General features: G+C 31.5%; 2 protein-coding genes across 2 annotated transcripts in view; both read left to right on the top strand.

Annotated features, from left to right (window-relative positions):
* LOC112693205 (laminin subunit alpha) overlaps positions 1–4,832 on the top strand; it is a 28,116-nt gene extending 23,284 nt beyond the window's left edge. Inside the window, exons 43-51 of the mRNA XM_025568175.1 lie at positions 1,874–2,041; positions 2,111–2,427; positions 2,523–2,764; positions 2,997–3,185; positions 3,242–3,411; positions 3,476–3,712; positions 3,860–4,013; positions 4,076–4,306; positions 4,491–4,832. Coding sequence (XP_025423960.1) covers positions 1,874–2,041; positions 2,111–2,427; positions 2,523–2,764; positions 2,997–3,185; positions 3,242–3,411; positions 3,476–3,712; positions 3,860–4,013; positions 4,076–4,306; positions 4,491–4,768 — 1,986 coding nt within the window. The 3' untranslated portion in view covers positions 4,769–4,832. The remainder of the gene's footprint in view (positions 1–1,873; positions 2,042–2,110; positions 2,428–2,522; positions 2,765–2,996; positions 3,186–3,241; positions 3,412–3,475; positions 3,713–3,859; positions 4,014–4,075; positions 4,307–4,490) is intronic.
* A 1,691-nt stretch (positions 4,833–6,523) lies between these two features.
* On the top strand, positions 6,524–19,346 carry LOC112693206. The gene is made up of 3 exons (XM_025568176.1): positions 6,524–6,706; positions 12,169–12,475; positions 17,858–19,346. The coding sequence occupies exons 2-3, from the start codon at positions 12,170–12,172 to the stop codon at positions 18,386–18,388; spliced, it is 837 nt and encodes a 278-aa protein (XP_025423961.1). The 5' UTR covers positions 6,524–6,706; position 12,169; the 3' UTR covers positions 18,389–19,346.
* Positions 19,347–19,677: the final 331 nt, after the last annotated feature.

Raw genomic sequence — 19,677 nt, forward strand, 5'->3', positions numbered from 1 at the left:
ACTATGTCATCAACGCATACGATTTTAAAGCCAGAGATATAGTAGTCATAAAGTGTAATAGTACGAGTGTGAGTGAACGTCATGACTCGACATTTAGAAGTAGGTATTGACTTTAAGACTTATTTTAAAACACCAACTATCAAAATAATTAAGACTATTTTGAAAATTTGCACAATCAACAGCTGAGTTTATTTTCATAAAGAGCTGCATGTCATCTGCGAAATAAAGTAAATTACAAAAAGGCAAAGCAATACGTACACTATTGACTAATAATCAAAATAAAATCGGTGATAAAAATCCACCTTGAGGTACCCCAGACGTCGATGAAAAAACATTCGGTTTTATATCAAATAATTTTACCCCCTGTTGCCTGTTCGTTAAAAAAGAGTCAAACCATGAGAGCAGAGGTTCTCCAACACCAAACGCTCCTAGGACTTTTAATAAAACTTGGTGGTTTACAGTATCAAATACTTTGGCTAAATCAGTATAGACAACATTATCTTGAGACCATTTTTGAAAACACTCGAACACAAAACTGGAAAAAACTAAGTTGCAATAATAATGCAATGCTAAGTTTTCTGATTTGGCAATCCGTACTTGAGGTGCACCATTAACGTATGAAATTTTGAAATTATTTTCCCCGTTCTGCTTCCGATTTTCAAGCTCAGCATGACAAGATCGTAGCAAATTACGTTGAAACAACGTTTTATCATTTATATACGGAAAACCGTAGGAAATTTAACACCATTTTTCATCGAAGCTTTAAAGTCGGTAACCAATTTATTAGCAGACTCCCTGCTACCACACAACAGCTCGAGTGGACGAGTTTTGCCTGTATCAACCTTAGCAAAACGTATAATTCTTAAGTTATTCGGAATACAGATACTATGAGGTTCAAGCAAAGTACGTACTACAGAAATATCATCGAAAATCCGCTAAGTTGACGAAGACGAAGAGAATTCAGGTACACCAAAAATAGTTGAAGTTAAAGAGCATCTTTCACGCTCAAAGCTTTCCTGTAATACCTAAGGGACAATATGGAAATTGTTGTTAGGTGAACCAGCATCCTTCAATGACGCAACTTTACACTTGAGAATTACTAAATCACTGCGTAAATTTGTATTTTCAGCCTTTAATACAATTATTTGCGCATATAATTGCTTTAGATAATTTATTCATTCCTTAAATTGAGCGGTTTGGGTGAATGAAAGATTATTATTCGCAGATAAAAATTCATTACGAATAGTTTCAAGAGTTACCATTATATCACTATTAGAAGGAAGTGTAGACGAATGAGCCCTTGTGACGATTTTATTTTAAGTAGTGGTGGAATTACTAGAAGTAATCAGTTTGGGTGGCATAAAGACAAAATTATTACTGAACACACAGTGTACATGAAACTGCAAAATGTGAGAGTTTCTGCGCACGCGACGTATATGCCATGTGTTTCCCGGCGTGAGTCTTATTGCCCATCATCAATTAAGATACTGGTTGGCACGAGATATTACAGTCAATACAACCTTTGACCCGATACAATTAAGGAATAGACTTACGTTTTATGGGATTAGCATAAAACACACAGCGACCGTATATTAGACAAAAATCGTACAAAATGCTCTTGCAAAACAATTTTGGGCAGACTGACTCAAAAACGACAACGGTCTACACGCGCACTATTTATAAAACTATTAAAACAGAAAAACAACCGACTATTGCCGTAACAATAGGACTAGGTACGAGAGTATGTTACTGTATAGTGTCGTAAAGTATATGACTTTCAAGTATTCTGCTTTCAATTTTATTACAGTTTTAAAACTAACTTACGGTTATTTGATACATCATGATACGTAAATACATAATACTATTTACTTAGGTTTCTGAACATTTATACATCGGTGGTTATCCAGGATTCCACGATATAAAAGAGGTAACCAAGTTTAACTATGATGGATGTATTGACGGTGTGCAAATTGATTTAATACAAGTCAATCTCAACAAGAATGTTAATGCTTATGGAATAATTTCTGGATGCCCAGAAAAGGTAACTTTCATAATATTAGAACAATATTTACATGCAAATGCAGACAATAACATCGAGTTACATTTCCAGATCGCAAGCCTTGTATCATTTGAGCCCGGTAGTAGGGGTTATGTAAAACTGCCAAACGCAACTGCATCAGATAATTACATCGACCTAATATTAAGATTTAAAACCAACGTTCCAGATGGTTTATTAGTATATGGTGCGGATGGACCATCTGTTTTTTCATTACGGATGGAATCCGGAATTTTGACGTTTAAAAGTGGAGGTACACAAGTTTCTTCCACACAAGCTACATTGTACAACGATGACCAGTGGCACGTGGTGTTCATAGCACATACACCCCAACAGCTTATGCTACTCGTCGATGATTTCGATAGCTTCCAGTATGTAATCATTACAATACTCACCCACCTCAACCTCACATTAACACACACACACACACACATGTACAATTTAACTGAAAATCTTAACTATTTAGATCTGATCGTTCGCCGAACCCTGTAAGATTCTTACTCTCCGAATTTTTCTTTGGAGGCGTACCGTCTGATGTCGATGCAGCCGCTTCAATTTCCCCGTCATTCACTGGTTGTATTGGTGACGTAACATTTAATGGAAAAATAATCAATTTCGCTCAACTTACTGATGTCCCGGGAGCTGTAATTGGTAGATGTTCCGGATCGTTAACATCAGGATCAAAATCACCAAAGCGTAATAATACAAGTAATTTTGAATACTTAAATTAAATAAATATTTATTATACAGTGTTTATAAACATAAACGAAACCGCTTACAATGAGGCATCAAATTTAACAGATTTTCATTGAAAATCTCCAAAGTATTGATTAATATGAATTATAACAAAAAATAGTTGTGGTCACTTGAATTTTATTTTAAGTGATAATCATTGAGTTTATTAAGTGTAGACATATTGTAAAATATAACATCATTTTAGACAAACCTAAACCTCCTCTACGGGATGAGGGAGATGTAACCATGGCACCTGCTCTACCAACTACTCTTCCACCGATGCTCTCTCCAAATGAAATAAACACTCAACGTACTGCACCAGTAGGTTTATGTGCACTTCCGGAAAATCCACGAGAAGATCCTGATGTGAATAAAAACAGTGGATACAGATTTGGTATGTTATACAGTTCTTAATATTAAATATTATGTTGTAATGTTTTTATCTTTCAGGAAATTTGATTGGAAGTAGGCTGGAATATGATCTTTTGATGGCAAGCACTAAGAATGATAAAAACACGATGTCAATTGAAGTTAAAACTAATAATGGAAATGGTATAATAGCTTTTGCCTATCAACTCGATGGTACTGACATCATGGCTGTATATCTACGCGAAGGAAAAGTAATTCGGAACTATATTTTAGACTATACCTACAACATTTAAAAATAATAATTATTAAATTTAGGTATACTACCAATTAAACTGTAATTCCGTGCCAATGACAATAATAGGTCAAATGTCAATTGATGATGAAGAATGGCATACTATAGAATGGTCTAGATCTAGTACGAACGCTGAACTGTTCATAGATACCATATTGGTCCAATCCAGTGATATTTCAGAATGCCAACTTAATACAGTACCGAAATTGTACATAGGGGGCACTAATCCATTAGATTCCAGACGTGTAATTGAATCAATTGTAAGAGAAAAACATTAATCGTAGTTATATACCCTATTAATATATTATTTTCGTTTTTAACCATCACTTAACAATTTGTCAAATATATTTTTTTGTACGCCACTAAAAATATTTTAAATTGTGTAATCCAAAGAATTTTATTCATAGGGCATGAATGAAACGTTTGAAGGTTGTTTACGCAAATTCAAATTACATTCCAAAGATGTAGGACATCCTACTCGTGAATTTGGTGTATCTAAATGTTCAGAAAAAGTTGAAAAAGGAGCGTTCTTCTATGGAGGCGGCGGTTACATAAGACTTTGTAAATAAGTAATTTTACATTTTAAAATTAATTTTATCTCATATATGATTTTTAAATTTCAGTTGAAAAATTCACGGTGGGTAAAAAAATATTGATTAAAATGGAAATAAAACCAAGAAGCGTAGATGGAATTTTGATGTCGGTAGAAGCTAAGAAGAATAGTTTACTATTAGAAATGAGAAATGGCACAATATCCTTTTCTGTGGACGCTGGTCCAAAAGGTCCGATTTCTGCTTCATTCACCCCACCATCACCATACTTTTTGTGCGATGGTCAATGGCATTTCATTAAAGGTTAGTGTCTAATAAATATTAATCGCTAATAATCATGTTACCATTTCAAGACGATTATTATTAATAAGGATTTTACACGTAATATTTTAAGTACTATTAGCTAAAATTATAAATTAACAACTTTGCTGGATGGACACTGAAATAAATAATTTATTTTAACTTAATTATTTGTATTCTTTTACAGCTGAGAAAATCAAAAATGTAGTGAATTTAGGAGTGAATAACATGAACTCGGTTCCAGATAAGAATAGTATAGGCGATCCGTTCAATATTATGCGATCAAAACCAATGTATATCGGTGGAACTCCACAACAACATTTCAGTGGCCAACGCAACAAATACTTGGGATGCATTCGGAATGTTGAGATAGTAAATCATTTATCCGAGACGAAAACATTTACCAAATTTCCCACCCAGATGATACATGGCAATGTTTCATTAAGTGTTTGTCCAACGATCTAGAGTTACTATCCAATATCCTGTATAGGCAATAATAAGCAAATAAATTACTTAAATTATTTTTAAAGTTATATTATTATATTTTTGTAAATAATATTATTATTCAATGATTATTAATATTCCTCGGTAGTCTTCAGATTGTGTAACAATAATAAAATAAAAACGGAACCAATATTAAAATAAATATATTGTAAAAATAGGAAAATACTTTAAGAACCAATAATATTTTAAATATAATAAAAATTGATTTATGTAAAATGCTATGATATAATAATATTTAAAATAAAGGAACTGGTTAATTTAAAGGAAATGTGACATCGTAAAGAATTTCAATTAAATATAGAACTTACACAAATAATATAATACAAAGGTGAACTTTGGACTGCTAAAAATCATGTATTTTCGAATTTAATTTTTAATGTAAAATATACTACAAAGAAATCAATATTTATGTTATTAATTTTTTCCTCGTTTAAATTTTATTTGTTGAACTTTGTGTTGAGTGTCATTACAGCATTATTGTATGAATTACATCGATTTCATCTTTTAATGAGTAATTTTGATTCTATACATATATTAAATACTATTGCTATAATGGTTTCATGCCATCACCAATTATTAGAAAAATATGACCAAAACTGGATTACCGGATAATAGTTTAATAATAAGAGGTAAGTCAAAAACACTTCTAAAAAATCTCATGTTCTTATTACTATTGCGTTATTCTGTTGATTTTCGGAAATATTTAGACGAAATGTTTGTGCCACGCTTTGGCTGTAGCCTATAGTGTTATTATTTCGTTTTTTCCTCGATATCGATGGATATAATATTGCTTAAAATATATATTCCTCTTCGGTTCGGATCGTATATTTTCTATCCTATGGACGCAATGAACGATTAGTACTTCATTTTTAATTTTATTTATTTATTTATTTATTTATTTATTTTTATGAGATCATCAGCGCAGATTTGGCATAGGGGATAATCATTAATTTTATTTTAACGTATTCGATCAGATATTCGTGGCGCGTAAAACGCGTAAAACGCGAACCGAACCCGTACACGTTTTTACGCCGTGCAGACGCGTGCCAGAGAGCAACAACAAACGCGATTAGGACCGGTAACGCGCGCGGACAATAATGATCGTTAAACGCGATGGCGTCGAACTTTGACTAGCCACGTGGGCGTAACGTCGCGTCGGCTGTAAACGATACGTAACGCTCGTCGGCAGGTGCGTTTCGTCGCGTTACCGGCGATCGCTATCTCGTGATCGTGAACCGGCCCGGGAAAAAACGACGCGATACGTTAGGCCAGGCACCGGCAGTGGCGTGCGGTGGTGAACGTTTACGGACAACTCCGCGCAAACACAGCAATATTTCAGCGTCTCGTGAACATAACACGCATACCGCGTAAGGTTAGTGAGGTTTTAATACAATACAAATGTGCAAACATAATGTGTGCGTTGGAATAAAAATGCATTGTGTGCGTACGTATATCACGGTTTGATGGCGTTTGCAAACGCGTATATTTCGGGACCTGGGGTGTGCGATAAACGCACGTTTCAGCAGTACATTTCATCGGTCCGTGTGCCCGTGGATCCGAACCGTACCGAATTCCGACGGTGACGCCACCGCGGGCCCACCGGGATGCCACGCGAAATCCGAGCTGGTCCGCCGAGGGGCGTTTGTTTTGCAACGCGACCGCGGTCGGCGGTGCGGTGCCTACAGTGCCGTACGAATTCGTTGGCACCGCGTCAAACGGCCGGCCGCCGGAGCGGGGCGAAGGACGCGTAAGGGTACCTACGCGTAACGCAGTGCCATTTCGTCCATCGAATCCGTCGCGGAAAACACGTTTTGCTAACCACCGCGAACCTTAGCCGTGCGCAGACGTCAATCAACTTTTCGTGTTCTTCGGTTATCCCATCGCAATTTCCTTCGCAAGGTGAGTGCAAATTGTTCGTACACGCTATTGCTGTTGCTGTTGTTGTTATTATTTATTGTTGATCATATTGGGATGTTGTTATTTGACCGTTTGTAACCGCGGACCGATTGTCTTGTTTTGTAAACACTCGGCGGAACTGAATGTCGCCGCGTCGTCCCGTGTTCTCGGTTCGCGGGGTGCGACCGTGAAAGTCCGTAAAGGTGGAATAAAACGGGTTCCACGTATCGCGGTGCACGTTTTTTCGCACCGACAAGTCGGCCGAAAAGGTCGAAGGACTATACGTTGTATACAATATGTGTTATGCGCATATTATGTATTTGTATTTTATTTTCTTCGCCTTTCCGTACGCGGTACGTGCGCGTGTGTACGTGTGCGTGTAAAAATAGCATTTCGGACACACCGCTGCCGGACTATAAATTCGGACGCGTTTGGCAAACTTTCCGGGTCAAGTCGCGCGCGCGCACCGCCGGTCGTCCGATCTCGTCCGAAACGATCGACGACGACCTTACGCGATTTTTTCACGCGAATATCGTACAATACAATACGGCTATGTTATTATGCACGCGTCCGATAATCAATGTACTCAAAATGTACTCGTTGTTTCCGCAGTCGAGTCGACGGCCATTGTAACGATTCAATCGACAATTTTTATAATGTCGGTCCAGACGCGAACGGCCTCATAAATGACCACCTACGAATTTACATACGTGCGGTAGTATTATTACCGTCGCTCGTGACACGCCGGGCGATCAATTGTACTATTATTACTATCGTTGTTCGTCATACCTCGTACGTTGTCGTCATCGTCGTATAAATATAACGTCTGCAGTGACGCGATCGAGTACACCGCGAGCGTACCCCGGACACCTCGTCCGTTACGGAGGGCGCCCTTCTTGTACACCGTCCGTGCAAAATGCTCAAACAGTTTGTTTTGCCGGGTTTCTCGTCCATTTATAAAAATGTACAAATGTACAAAATGTACTACTGCAGAATACCTTCCCTCGGAAACATCGACGTCACCGCACCACCGCCGTACAACGCACCAAGTGTAGTCCGACAATGTTGACGCGTACTGGTGCGCACCAGAGCTACGCGATGTAGGCCAAGCGCGTTTACACGCGCATGGTATAGAAGAAATAATCGCCCATTAAAATTTCTCAATGACTAGCAGCAGTGGCGATACAAAGAAAAACAATGAAATCGACTGAATATTATTTTTTAACGAGCATCTATTTTTGCGTAGCTCATGGAACCTAGACTATTATTCAGAGTATTTATATTTTGCCGTTCTTCAAAGGTGCGGAAAATAGTATTATTATTTAGATATTAAATAGATTTTTAAATCTCATATCCATCTTTCCACAATTCGTAATTGTTATTACGAAAACGTTTCACTTTAATAGAAACACCATATTTTACACTGCATTTGTTATTATTTTTTTTTTTTTATAACAAGCACAATTTAAAAATGTCATAGACACAGTTTGATTCAAAAAATTTCAAAAACAATAATTTTTGATTACTTTTAAATATATAAAACCGAAAATAAAATTGTGTCTTATTGTATTGAAACGAACAAAACAAAATGTACAAATATGTCTAATACCCTCTGCAATCTCTGATTTCTTTATCATGTCCGATTCTTCTTTATTGACTTATTGTTATTGTTAAGTTAGTATTGTACGATTGTACAGGTTACAGTTTTGTTTATTAAACCATAAACACATTTTTAACGTTAATAAGTTACTCTTTATTATTTTATTTTGCAAATTCACATCATTCAACGTGTTAATAAGTTTACATTTTTAGAAATTTAAACTTAAGTTATTTGCTCCGCAGTAATAATACATTAATACACACATACTAATCCAAATTCAATAATTGTATTTGTGTGTATTTCTGTTGACTCATATAATCTTGTTACTTAAATACCATATTAATTATATATAATACAGTAAAATAATATTTTAAGTCTAATGTTGTAAGTTTTTTAGTAAATATAACAAAGTATTCAAGTTGTGTATGTATCTAATTAAGATATATCATTACTTTTTATAGTAAAGAAAATATTTTTTGATAGTATAAAATGGTAAACAATACTATAAAAGTAATAGGTTTTTTCTCAAGAAACCAAATATTGAGATAGTAATACCCTACTAGAAATATTTTCGATACTTATAATTTTATAGATATCATATAAAAATAAACACCGCATGAGACTATAATATTATTTTAATACACTAAATAATAATAGGACAAAATATAGCACGTAAGCCATTTATAACCTTGGAAAAAATATATTGTTTAACTATTTACTATTATTATCTATTATTATTATTACTATAAATTTAAGAGATTCTTAAAAGATATTAACTTTTAAATCATAATAAATGTGACACAGATCTTCTCGTACCAATCCAATTTTTTCTTAAAATAAGAACCTCTTCAACTTTTGATAAGATATTTTTATTTTACGACAAAATGATTATCATTATTTTTTCTGTAAGTTATACACTTTCTTTTAATCAATAGACTGATTATTTCAATACATTCCCATTAAGTAGAAAATTATGGCCAATATTAATCGTAACAAAATACCCATCATTATAATAAGATTACTTATGTAATTTACAGTTTCAATCTTTACACTGATCAACTTTAATCATTGTGACTAATAAATATTGCATCTTCACAAATCAACCATATACAAATTATTATCTAAATCAATATCGATGAATTTCTACATTCAAAATATAATTATTATAATTCATTAAATTTAATAAATTTAGTACAGCGAGTACGAGCCATTTCATTTTATTTTCATTGCCAATGTTATAATTCGAGTATATAAAAATAGCCAACTTATTAAAAGAATAAAAAGACTACAATACCAATGATTTAATAAAAACTTAAACTAGAAAAAATTACTTACAACAAAACCAATGGAATATTATAGAAAATTATAAGTTATTTAATAGGATTTATCTTAAAAATAAAAATGTATACTAATAATTGAATTATTAACTCCTTATAATTATATTATTACTTATTAAATTTAAGTTATAATTCAATGTTGTAATTAATTTTGTAAATTACTTTTTTGCATAGAAATAAATAACTAGTTATTTAGTATTATAAAATGCGTTTTCTTTATAATTATTTTATTCGTTAAAAACTTAATTTTTTGAATAAATTTCTTGTTGGTCTGTCTAGATTTTTTTAAATATAGTTTTATTCATATCTTAGTACTTACAACTAAAAAAAATATCAAGTTATGAATTAAAAAATGTCAAATTTAAATGTTGCAGTTTTATCAAATATAATTTCTTATAATTATTTTGAACAGTTATGTCTAATTACATCATACATTTTTTACTGTTGATAAAATAATATATAGATTTCAAATTTACAATAATTAAAACCCATTATTATAATATTGCATTTCTTATGAATTTGGCAGTTATTTTAGATTGCCATTTAATGTAATGATATAATCTATGTTTTAACTATGTTTTCTTTATTTTGGTATAAATTAACCTTAATTAAATATTTTTACTGATTCATATTGTTATACGATTAAAATAATTCGATGGACTTTATATTACTTCAAACTCTTAAACAAAATACATTAAATTAAGTTAAAAAAAAAAAAATATGTACGATTTATTGGTTGCTTTCATTTAGTTTTATATAGTCAATAAAATTATATCAAATAAAATAATTGTATTTTCCTGGATTAAATAGATTAAAAGACGAAAGTACTCAAATATTTACTATACATAAAAAATAAATATATTGAGTAAAGTTTTGCTGAAATTGCATTTGGTGTAAAAGATTTGCTGACTCAAAGCTCATGAAAATAACTAGTTTACTTCACATATCACATTTACACATTCCTAGTTCGAAGTAAGTCACAAGATTGAAAACTAATACATAAAATCAATATTTTTTTAACAATTACTATCACTCAGTTTTTATGAATTGTATTAAATTATATTGTAATTTATTTTTAACTGTTTAATTAATTGAATGAATTAAAACATAATTCTCCACCATTTTCAAAAAACCGTCTGGTATAAATGGCCATAAATATTGGCTTTGGACCAATTCATTTAACAGCGCGAGGATTTCATTTCAGAAAAAAGCATTACATAAAAATACAATCATAAATATTAAATGACGTACTATTTTTTATAACACCTCGATGGAAACTAAAAAGATATTTAAAACAAAACCGTGCAGAAAATTATTAATCACAGCAATATTTTTTAGATAAAAATTATCGCGTAAAATACCTTCTCTTTAGGTTAAAAACACTTAGGTGTAATTAACAGGTCAAGTATAAACGTTTAGGAGAAAAAAATGTTTTCAGCAACTCATTAATATTTTTTATATCTCATACCATGTTTTTATTAACAGTTTACTTTGTAAAATTAATTATTGCAGAAAAAATTAGACACCATACAAAACGGTTACGAGTACATAAGTAAACTAACATTAAACATATATCATGTTTTAAATCACACAAACAATGATAGACAACATAGACCTAGAAAAATCCGATCCTGGATAATTTTGCAAGAATTTACTTTTGCGAAATATCTACCTAGTGGCGTGGCGAACTCAACTTTTTCAATTTTCAGAGGCAAGTACATTTTGTCAACACCCACTCACATGACCGTATGTGGGGGGGTCCAGGGTGTCTAGACCCCCCGTCCCTCACGAATTTTTTTTTATATTTTACGAATATTTAAAATACTTATTTATTTCAATACCAACATAAATATTTTCAGTCAAAAACGACTTAAGCTCTAATTAATCATTGACTGCTTTAAATTTTATATCATAATATCATATGAAAATATGATATTAATTTTAATAAAAGAAGATTAAATCTTTTTCTGTCTTATTTTTAACCAAATATCAAAAGTTAAAATCTTAATTCAATAAAATTACAATATACTTGTTTTGGACTCCTCCGGAAAAAAATTTTTAGATACGGCTTTGCTCCCCCTCTCCCAAAAAAAGAAAAAAAACTGTGAGGCGGCCGCCTCTCGATTGCCCATATCGCTACGCCACTGTATCTACCGTTTATTCTGAAAACTTGGTATAACTCAAATATGTTATAAAGCTCGCTTCACAATAAACCACCTTTCTTGTGTACCGGAAAAAAAATTGGCCAATTACGTCGTGTCTAATTCGTTAAATTATTAGACATATAATCGTTCGATTACCAATTGCTAATTGTATATATTTTATTTTTTATCATCATTTACAAGTATAGTGTTTCTGAACATTCCTGTCAATTCGTTTTTTAACAACATTTTACTCGACGCATATCACTCGATCACAAACGGATTATAAATTGTATTGTATTATAACCACATAGTATTAACAATAACAATATTATAACTTAGTATTAATTTTTTTTTTTTTTTAATATTTCTGCGCGGTGTTTGCAGTATGTCGGAAAAACGGACATTGTTGAGCCGTCCCCGGACCCGGGTATACGATTGCAACTATAACATCGGTGAGGGCTATTACAAGCCCATGATGGACCATCTGGACCGCAAGTATTACGGCGGTACGGCCACGCCGGCCGCGTCCAAGCCCGGTAGCGGATTGTTCGAGAGCAGTCCCAAGAGCTTCTTCGGATCGTCCGGGTCACCTTCGGCTTTCGAGGAGTACAGGTCCTCGTCGCCGATCCGTTCGCGGCGCAGCGAATCCGACTCGAGGCTGTCGTTGCCCGACGACGAATTTGAACAAGAGGTAAAGCAGTTGTCCGTATCGTAGGTCCGTTCATCGAATAATTTGAGAGACCTGGGCACGAGGGTTGTGTGGTTTATTTTTTCATTCCTCGGAAACGACAGAGAATAGGGTTTCTGGGTTTCGGTTAAAACGTTTTGTCGATGGGGTTGGAAAACGGACAAGCACCGTTGATCCAAATATGCGAGGAATACAACAAAATAACGTCGTTGCATTAAATTATAAAATATATATATACCACAGACCAGTAATGCAATGCATTGAAGTAATGATTTTGACATGCAATAAGTGGTCTCAGTTTGTGCTTCGAATGATTTTTATCGACACTTCATAACTATATACTCATAACTCACAGCTCAAAAGCAATACGATTAATTATTAAATAATAATTTTGTAACAAAACTCAAAACAATAGGTTAAATCTCAAAACATAATATGTTTATAATCAAATAACCAAAAACAAAATTTTTAATTTTTACCATTTTCGCACGGCAATAAAAAATAATAATTAATAACTTTACGCAAGACAAAGAAAATATTGGTAAATAAAAAAACTCTAATCAACATAATTTGTTTTAACTGAATAACTGTAAATACAATTTTTAAAAAAAGCTAATTCAAATCTATTTTAACAAATTTAAAATAATATATTTTGGACATTTTGCATAACTTCGTTTAATTGTTGTTAATAGTTTAATTTTAAAATTATCATTACTATTAATTTTAATTTACATGAATATACAATGCCTTAGTATAAAATAAAATTATTTTTATTTTATAACGTGATTCATAAATAATTATGTGGGTATTATGTTAAAATTGCAATATAATTATATTTATTTAATTGTAGAAAGACATTTTTTTACTAGTCAGGTTAATTTTATACAATTTATAAATAGAAATAAAATTTTTTTTAGAAATAATAAGTAGGTTTATTAAATGTAATGTCTTTGTTACTCAAAAGTTAAAACAGAAAATATCTCTAATGATATTTATTTTATGTTTTTATTCAAACTTTAGTTGTATATTATTTTTAGTTAGCTATTAATATATATTTTAAGCTTTATAAAAAAAAAAAATCATTGTTTTATTTATTTAAGTTTGTATTTAAACTTTAAATAGCTAAGAAGTTACTATAGTAATCAATACTATTCGTTAAGTATATTAGTATGACAATTTGATTTACAATCTAAACAATGAGACATAATAAATAAAATATAATAAACAATAGCTCCTAGTAAAATTATAAATAATAGTAACTAAATATTGCATTCCTTTTAGATATATAAAACATTTTAATATTCTTAGAACTCATGTTTTACTTTATAAATAGCTAACTATGTATTTGTGAATACATTATTGTTTATAGTATTCGTTAAAATATTCTAAGCAATTAATTAAAATTAAAAAATAATTTAAATCCATTTAATTTAATGTTGAAGTAAATATTGAGTATTCAATCAGAATTAAATTAAATGTAATTTAATGATAATTTTATCCATCGTTAAATTAAATAATTTATCTTCTAAATACCTAATATTGTTCGTATATTCATGTATAATAGGACGAGTTTCTAAGCATAAATTTACTATTATATTTTATAATATGCATCGTACTTAGGATACAAAATTATCTTCAATGTTTTTTAATTATTTTTTTTACTCCGTTTTATTTTATTACATCATTTAAACATTTTATTACTAATAAATTCCAAACTAGGCACGTGCTAGGTCAACGTTTTTTTATACCAACAAATATTAAAGAAAATATAATTATATTATATTAAATTGGTTTTTCTCTTAACTTTTTCTAAACCTTATAAGTTACTTAAAATAAAAAAAATGTTATGTGATTCAGGGCTCACATACTATAGGCCCTTAAGTAAATTTTGAATTGATAATAAAGAAGGTTAGATAACTAGATCATAGAAAAACGTATAATTTACACCTTGGAGTCTGCCCAAAATAAAAGGATGTCAAAGTATATAAAGTCCGATAAGTATTTTTAACATCTATTTTTGGCATTATTCTTTTTAAAACATTTATATGGGAGTAAAAATAATCAAAGAATGGTTTGCATCGAAATAGGGATGCAAATTTACAAACATTTTACAGATATATTTCTATGTGGTGACTTGTATGATAATTTTATACTATTATTTAAGTATAAAAGTACCTATAAGTATGTTAACTATAATAGTAATAGTTATGGTATAGAACAAAATATAATATATTTTATAATATTAAAATGCACTTTAGTATATTTATAATTAAACAAAAAATATGAAACATGAATAAACTCTTAACAAATAGTTTTATACCATCTAATAAATACTTATTATTATTTTCTAAAATTCAGAATGATGTTACATTTTTAAATATTTATTGTGATCTTTTTCTTAAATGTCACCAAATATTTTATGTTATTACTTGGGTATTGATTTTAGAAAGTTAATCAATTATTTAAACAATTTTAGTATTCAAAATAAAAGTATACCTATACCTAGATTTGACTAAAAAATGAAAACATACTAATATAATATCGAATGGAGGTTTTTCGGTATAGTGAACTGATTTTTAGATCTTATGCGTCTTTCCACGATTAGTGATAAATGTTTGTTAGGTAATATTTTGAGTAAATATAATCCTGGTTTAGTAACCACTATATTTCGTTTTAAATATGTAGGTATAACATAGAAAATATAGATAAATAATTATATTTGACTGTCATTATTATTATTATTATTAGTGAAGTATTTGCCTTCGATCATAACGTTAACAAACTATGTAAATAGATATAAAAATAATGTAGGATAACAATATTCTATAAATGTGTGCCAAAATATGCATTTGAAAATATTAAAAGGTTATTTACGAAAATGTCGATCTAGACATATTTATATGTTAAAATATATATTTCTGTAAAACTATAACTTTAAGTTTAAACGTTTTTTTTATTAATTTAGCTATACGTGTTTACGCGTTTAGCTATAGTATATGATTTATTAGTTAAATTATTAATTCGTTATTTTATTGCAATGACAGTTTTTTTTTTGTAACTTAATTCATAATAATATTACAACTTAAAAATATGTAATTCGACTTAATAATGGTAATTTAATTAAAATGCCATTAACGTACATCACTTAATACAATTTTGTTTCTTTAATTTAATTAATATTCATTACTATGATTATTAAAATACTAAAATATACTACCTATGATCATGATATAATTTTATCTCAAATAATGTTGGTAATTTTATCGTACTAGGATACATTGTTGTGTTCGTTTTATATTAATATATTGTTGTGTTCATATAGTAAATTTCATCCACAGGAAATATTTTTATGAATTTATCGCAGTACGATAAGAATGAATATAAATCATAAAATTTTTTAATATTTACAAAAATGATAAAATCAAATTAATTTTTTAATAGTTCGTATTCATAAAAAATATTATAATAAATATTGGTATTACCTAAATATAATATAAATAATACAATAATTATAGATTTATATTGAATGGCATAATAGTAAATAATATAACTAAAATGTAAACCCCTAATATAGGATTTTAATTAGGATAAGCTAATTAATTAAACATCGTCATACCATGCCAATTGTGGGGGTCGTTCATAACTGTACACTCTCAAAAAAAGGTCATCGTTCAAAATCGCATACTTTTATATCTTAATCCCGCATATTTTTACCAAATTAAACCATTCAATACCGCACAAATTTATATATACATATCAATTACGTATACATTTATCTAAAATGACATGAGTACACCTTGAGACCAAGCGGGGTCACTGGCTCGAACAGTTAAAAACGAAAATATCCTCCGATTTGCTTGCAACATCACCCCAAGTAGGTCCCAGGATAAAAAAAAATTTTTGTGTGGGACTCATACAAAACCGGAAAAGTAAACTGTACCTACATTCAAAGTGTGCAGAGAGAAAGGAACTATTAACCAAATATGTGTGGTTTTGAACTATCGACCTTTCAAATTTCCTTTTTTAACAATAAAATAAATATATGCGGTATTAGACGATGTAAAATGTGCGGTAACGAACGGTAAGTATGCGGTTTTGATGACTATCGATCAATTGTATGCAAGTGGAAGAAATTCATTTTTCATGGGGAAAGACTTTAATCCCTTACAACTGCGTGAATTAAAAAATTTAAAAATGTATAGCGAAATTGTCTATAGAACATTATGATAAGACAAATGATATTAACACATGTTGAAGTATGTAAGTAAGTGACTAGAACTAGAAAATAATAACATTCTACTTAATAACTTTATGAAACAACAAAAAAATAAAAATGGTTAGTTAAAAACTATAAGTCCTTGTGTGTATCACCACTAACAGGAAGTGAGTGACAAATACTTTACGTTGTATTTATATGAATAGCGTTTTTTCAACGATTCAGTCTTAAAATTATACAATGTTCATAACTTATCAAATTTGAGGTTTTTTTAAAATTTAATTTCAAATTGAGAGATTTTTGGATCCTTTCGATTTTTAATTGGGACATTGATATAACCTATGTGAGCGCTAAAACATCCAAAAAAATATTTCGTGACAATATTAGTGATAGTATTGAACAAGTCATATACAGTACAGTAATGTATTTTTTTAATACATATTCAGGGGAATACGACAATGATTTTAAGGAACTACTAAAATACTCGAGGAGTGGATGAATTAATCCATCAATATCTCCTTTTATATCTCCAACCCCAGAAAATGTACTGTCATAACACAGTTAATCATGTTTATATTAGTTGTTAGTTCGTATTTCACACGTCTCAATCAATCTCGTCAACCCCTCCAAATTTTATAAGCAACGAAAACCACCTGTACAATATATTTTCGTAACCGATTCCAGTTATAATTTAGTTCAACCATGGGCGCCCAGAGTAGGGGGGTAAGATGGGGCATTTGCCCCTTCACCCTGGAAAAATTAATTGAACAGTTAATATCAAGATTTGCAATTGAAAAATTGCGAAGATTTCAGTTTTTATTTAATAACTACTAAAGTGTATATAATTCTGACATATTTTATTGTTTGCTAAGAATAAATTTTTAATATATTTTTTGGTTTTTGATTTAATTATACCCTCCCCCCTGATAAATTTCCTGCGGGCGCCCATGTGTTCGACGTACTTTTAAGAAATCTTATTTTCCATCTCCTCGACACCAGATATTTCATATCCCTTTTGCACACGCACCACAATACACGCTTATACTGTGCCATGGACCATGTTCTTCCACGTATACCACAAATCCTTGCAGCGGTCTCTCTCCATCACCTCAGCGCCTTATAATGTAAATAAGTTTTCAATACACTTCACGATGATGTACGATACGCAGGTGTCAGCGATGCGTAAGGCTCGGGCTGCCAAGGCGGCGGCCGCGCGGACGGCCTCGCTGGAGAAGGAGTTCGAGTCGGCGTTCAACGGGTTCGGGACGGACGGCAGGCCGAGGGCGCGTCTCAACTACACGGACAAGGTACTGGACTCGGTAGGCCTGAACAGCAGGTCGCAGGAGGCGCTGGAGCAGGAGATATTCAAGAAGCGCACCAAGTCGTTCTACCAGGACGCGGAAGACGTGGTGGCCGCGGCGGAACAGCAAGCCAAGAACCGACGGTCGGCCGCGTTCAAGGCGCAGTTGCAGGACGCAGAGGATGAGCGGTCCGCGGACGAACTGGCGGCCGCGGCTAGGGCTCGCAAGTCCAAGGCTCGTCTGGTGGACATTCAGAACGAGTTAGACGGCATCGTGGAACGGGACGCGGCTCGGCAGCTGCGGTCGGCCAATCTGAGAGCGCTGTTCGCGGACAACGAGGCGCTCACTGAGTCGGTCAGCTCATTCAAGAAGAAGTCATCCAAGAAGGTGTCGTTCTAACGCAATCAATAAAAACCGATTAAAAACCACAGCGACAACAATAATACCTATAGTTTATCGAACAGAATATACATTATGTATACTATATACGCGCGTGGCGGACCACATTCGTTTTTCACGCTGCATATATAACACATAATGTGTATTTACGTACTTCTTGTATTGTACTCTCACCTGAAGTCTTATTTATTTATTTATTTTCATGTCATATATATATATATATATATTGATACATATCAAACGTGTATTCATGGAGGGGCAGGGGTTCAAACCTCTACCGAAATTCAGGAAAATTATTAAACATGTTTTTATAAAATAGTAAAAATGATATATTAATCATATAATTATGAAACTAAAACTTCTCCCGAAATAATTTTTTCTGTACGCGCTGATACATATTGTATTGTAATTTGATAATTCGGCATTAGTAGCGTAATACATTTAACGTATGCGTGCTGATTAATACCTGGTAAACTAAAGTACGTAATAATATACATATATATGTACTTCAAACATAGGTTTAGTAATTTATTTTACCCGGTATCGTTTTTTTTTTCTTTTAAATATTGTACTGGTTTTTTTTTTACCGATAACGAAATCGGTAGACTTATACGTCAACGGCGTCGAATTGTGTTCGGTTTCTTATACTCCTTCGTCTTCTTTTATTTTGCATTTGTATTTAGTTCTAGGAATACATATTTTACAACGGATATTATTATAATAATACGCGGTGTTCGACGTCGGTTAAAAATGTTTAATACATGTACACAGTGTACGACTTAATATCGTGTTCAAATCGGCATTATAATATTAAGTCATGTAAATACTGTACTATCTTTTCGATCACGTATTTTTTTGTTTAATTGTGTTAACGGTCTAATGCCACGAGTGAAAAATTATATTGTGTTGTGTAATGAATAGTCGAAATATATTAAATAGTCAAGAATTTTTTATTGAACTGCATAACGTTATTTTCATAATACTTCTTTATTATATATTTAAATCTTATATATAAAATGCTGCTGTGAATTATATCATACGAGCCGGTATTTAACGTTTCACGTAAAACAATATTATAAAACCCGTACCAGCAACAACAGAAATAGCAGCAAAGAGTAGTATGTATATAATGCTTTGTGTAGCTATATATTTTTCTCCTGAGAAAAATAAAAATCAAAACATATCGAGTATAAAGTAATTTTATTTACGTTTATTTATTGTTTTGTTTACTTAAACTGTTCAACATAACAGTTCTAGTTTATTGAACGTGTCAATTAGTTTGTTTTGTA

This window comes from Sipha flava, unplaced genomic scaffold, assembly GCF_003268045.1.
Source record: "Sipha flava isolate LNK unplaced genomic scaffold, YSA_version1 81_pilon_pilon, whole genome shotgun sequence".
Lineage (NCBI taxonomy): Eukaryota > Metazoa > Arthropoda > Insecta > Hemiptera > Aphididae > Sipha > Sipha flava.

Excerpts from the sequence above, each read along its gene's own strand:
- LOC112693206 (XM_025568176.1), top strand. The coding sequence starts at position 12,170 with ATGTCGGAAAAACGGACATTGTTGAGCCGTCCCCGGACCCGGGTATAC. Across the intron at positions 12,476-17,857 it reads ACGACGAATTTGAACAAGAG|GTGTCAGCGATGCGTAAGGC; the intron begins GTAAAGCAGTTG and ends TACGATACGCAG.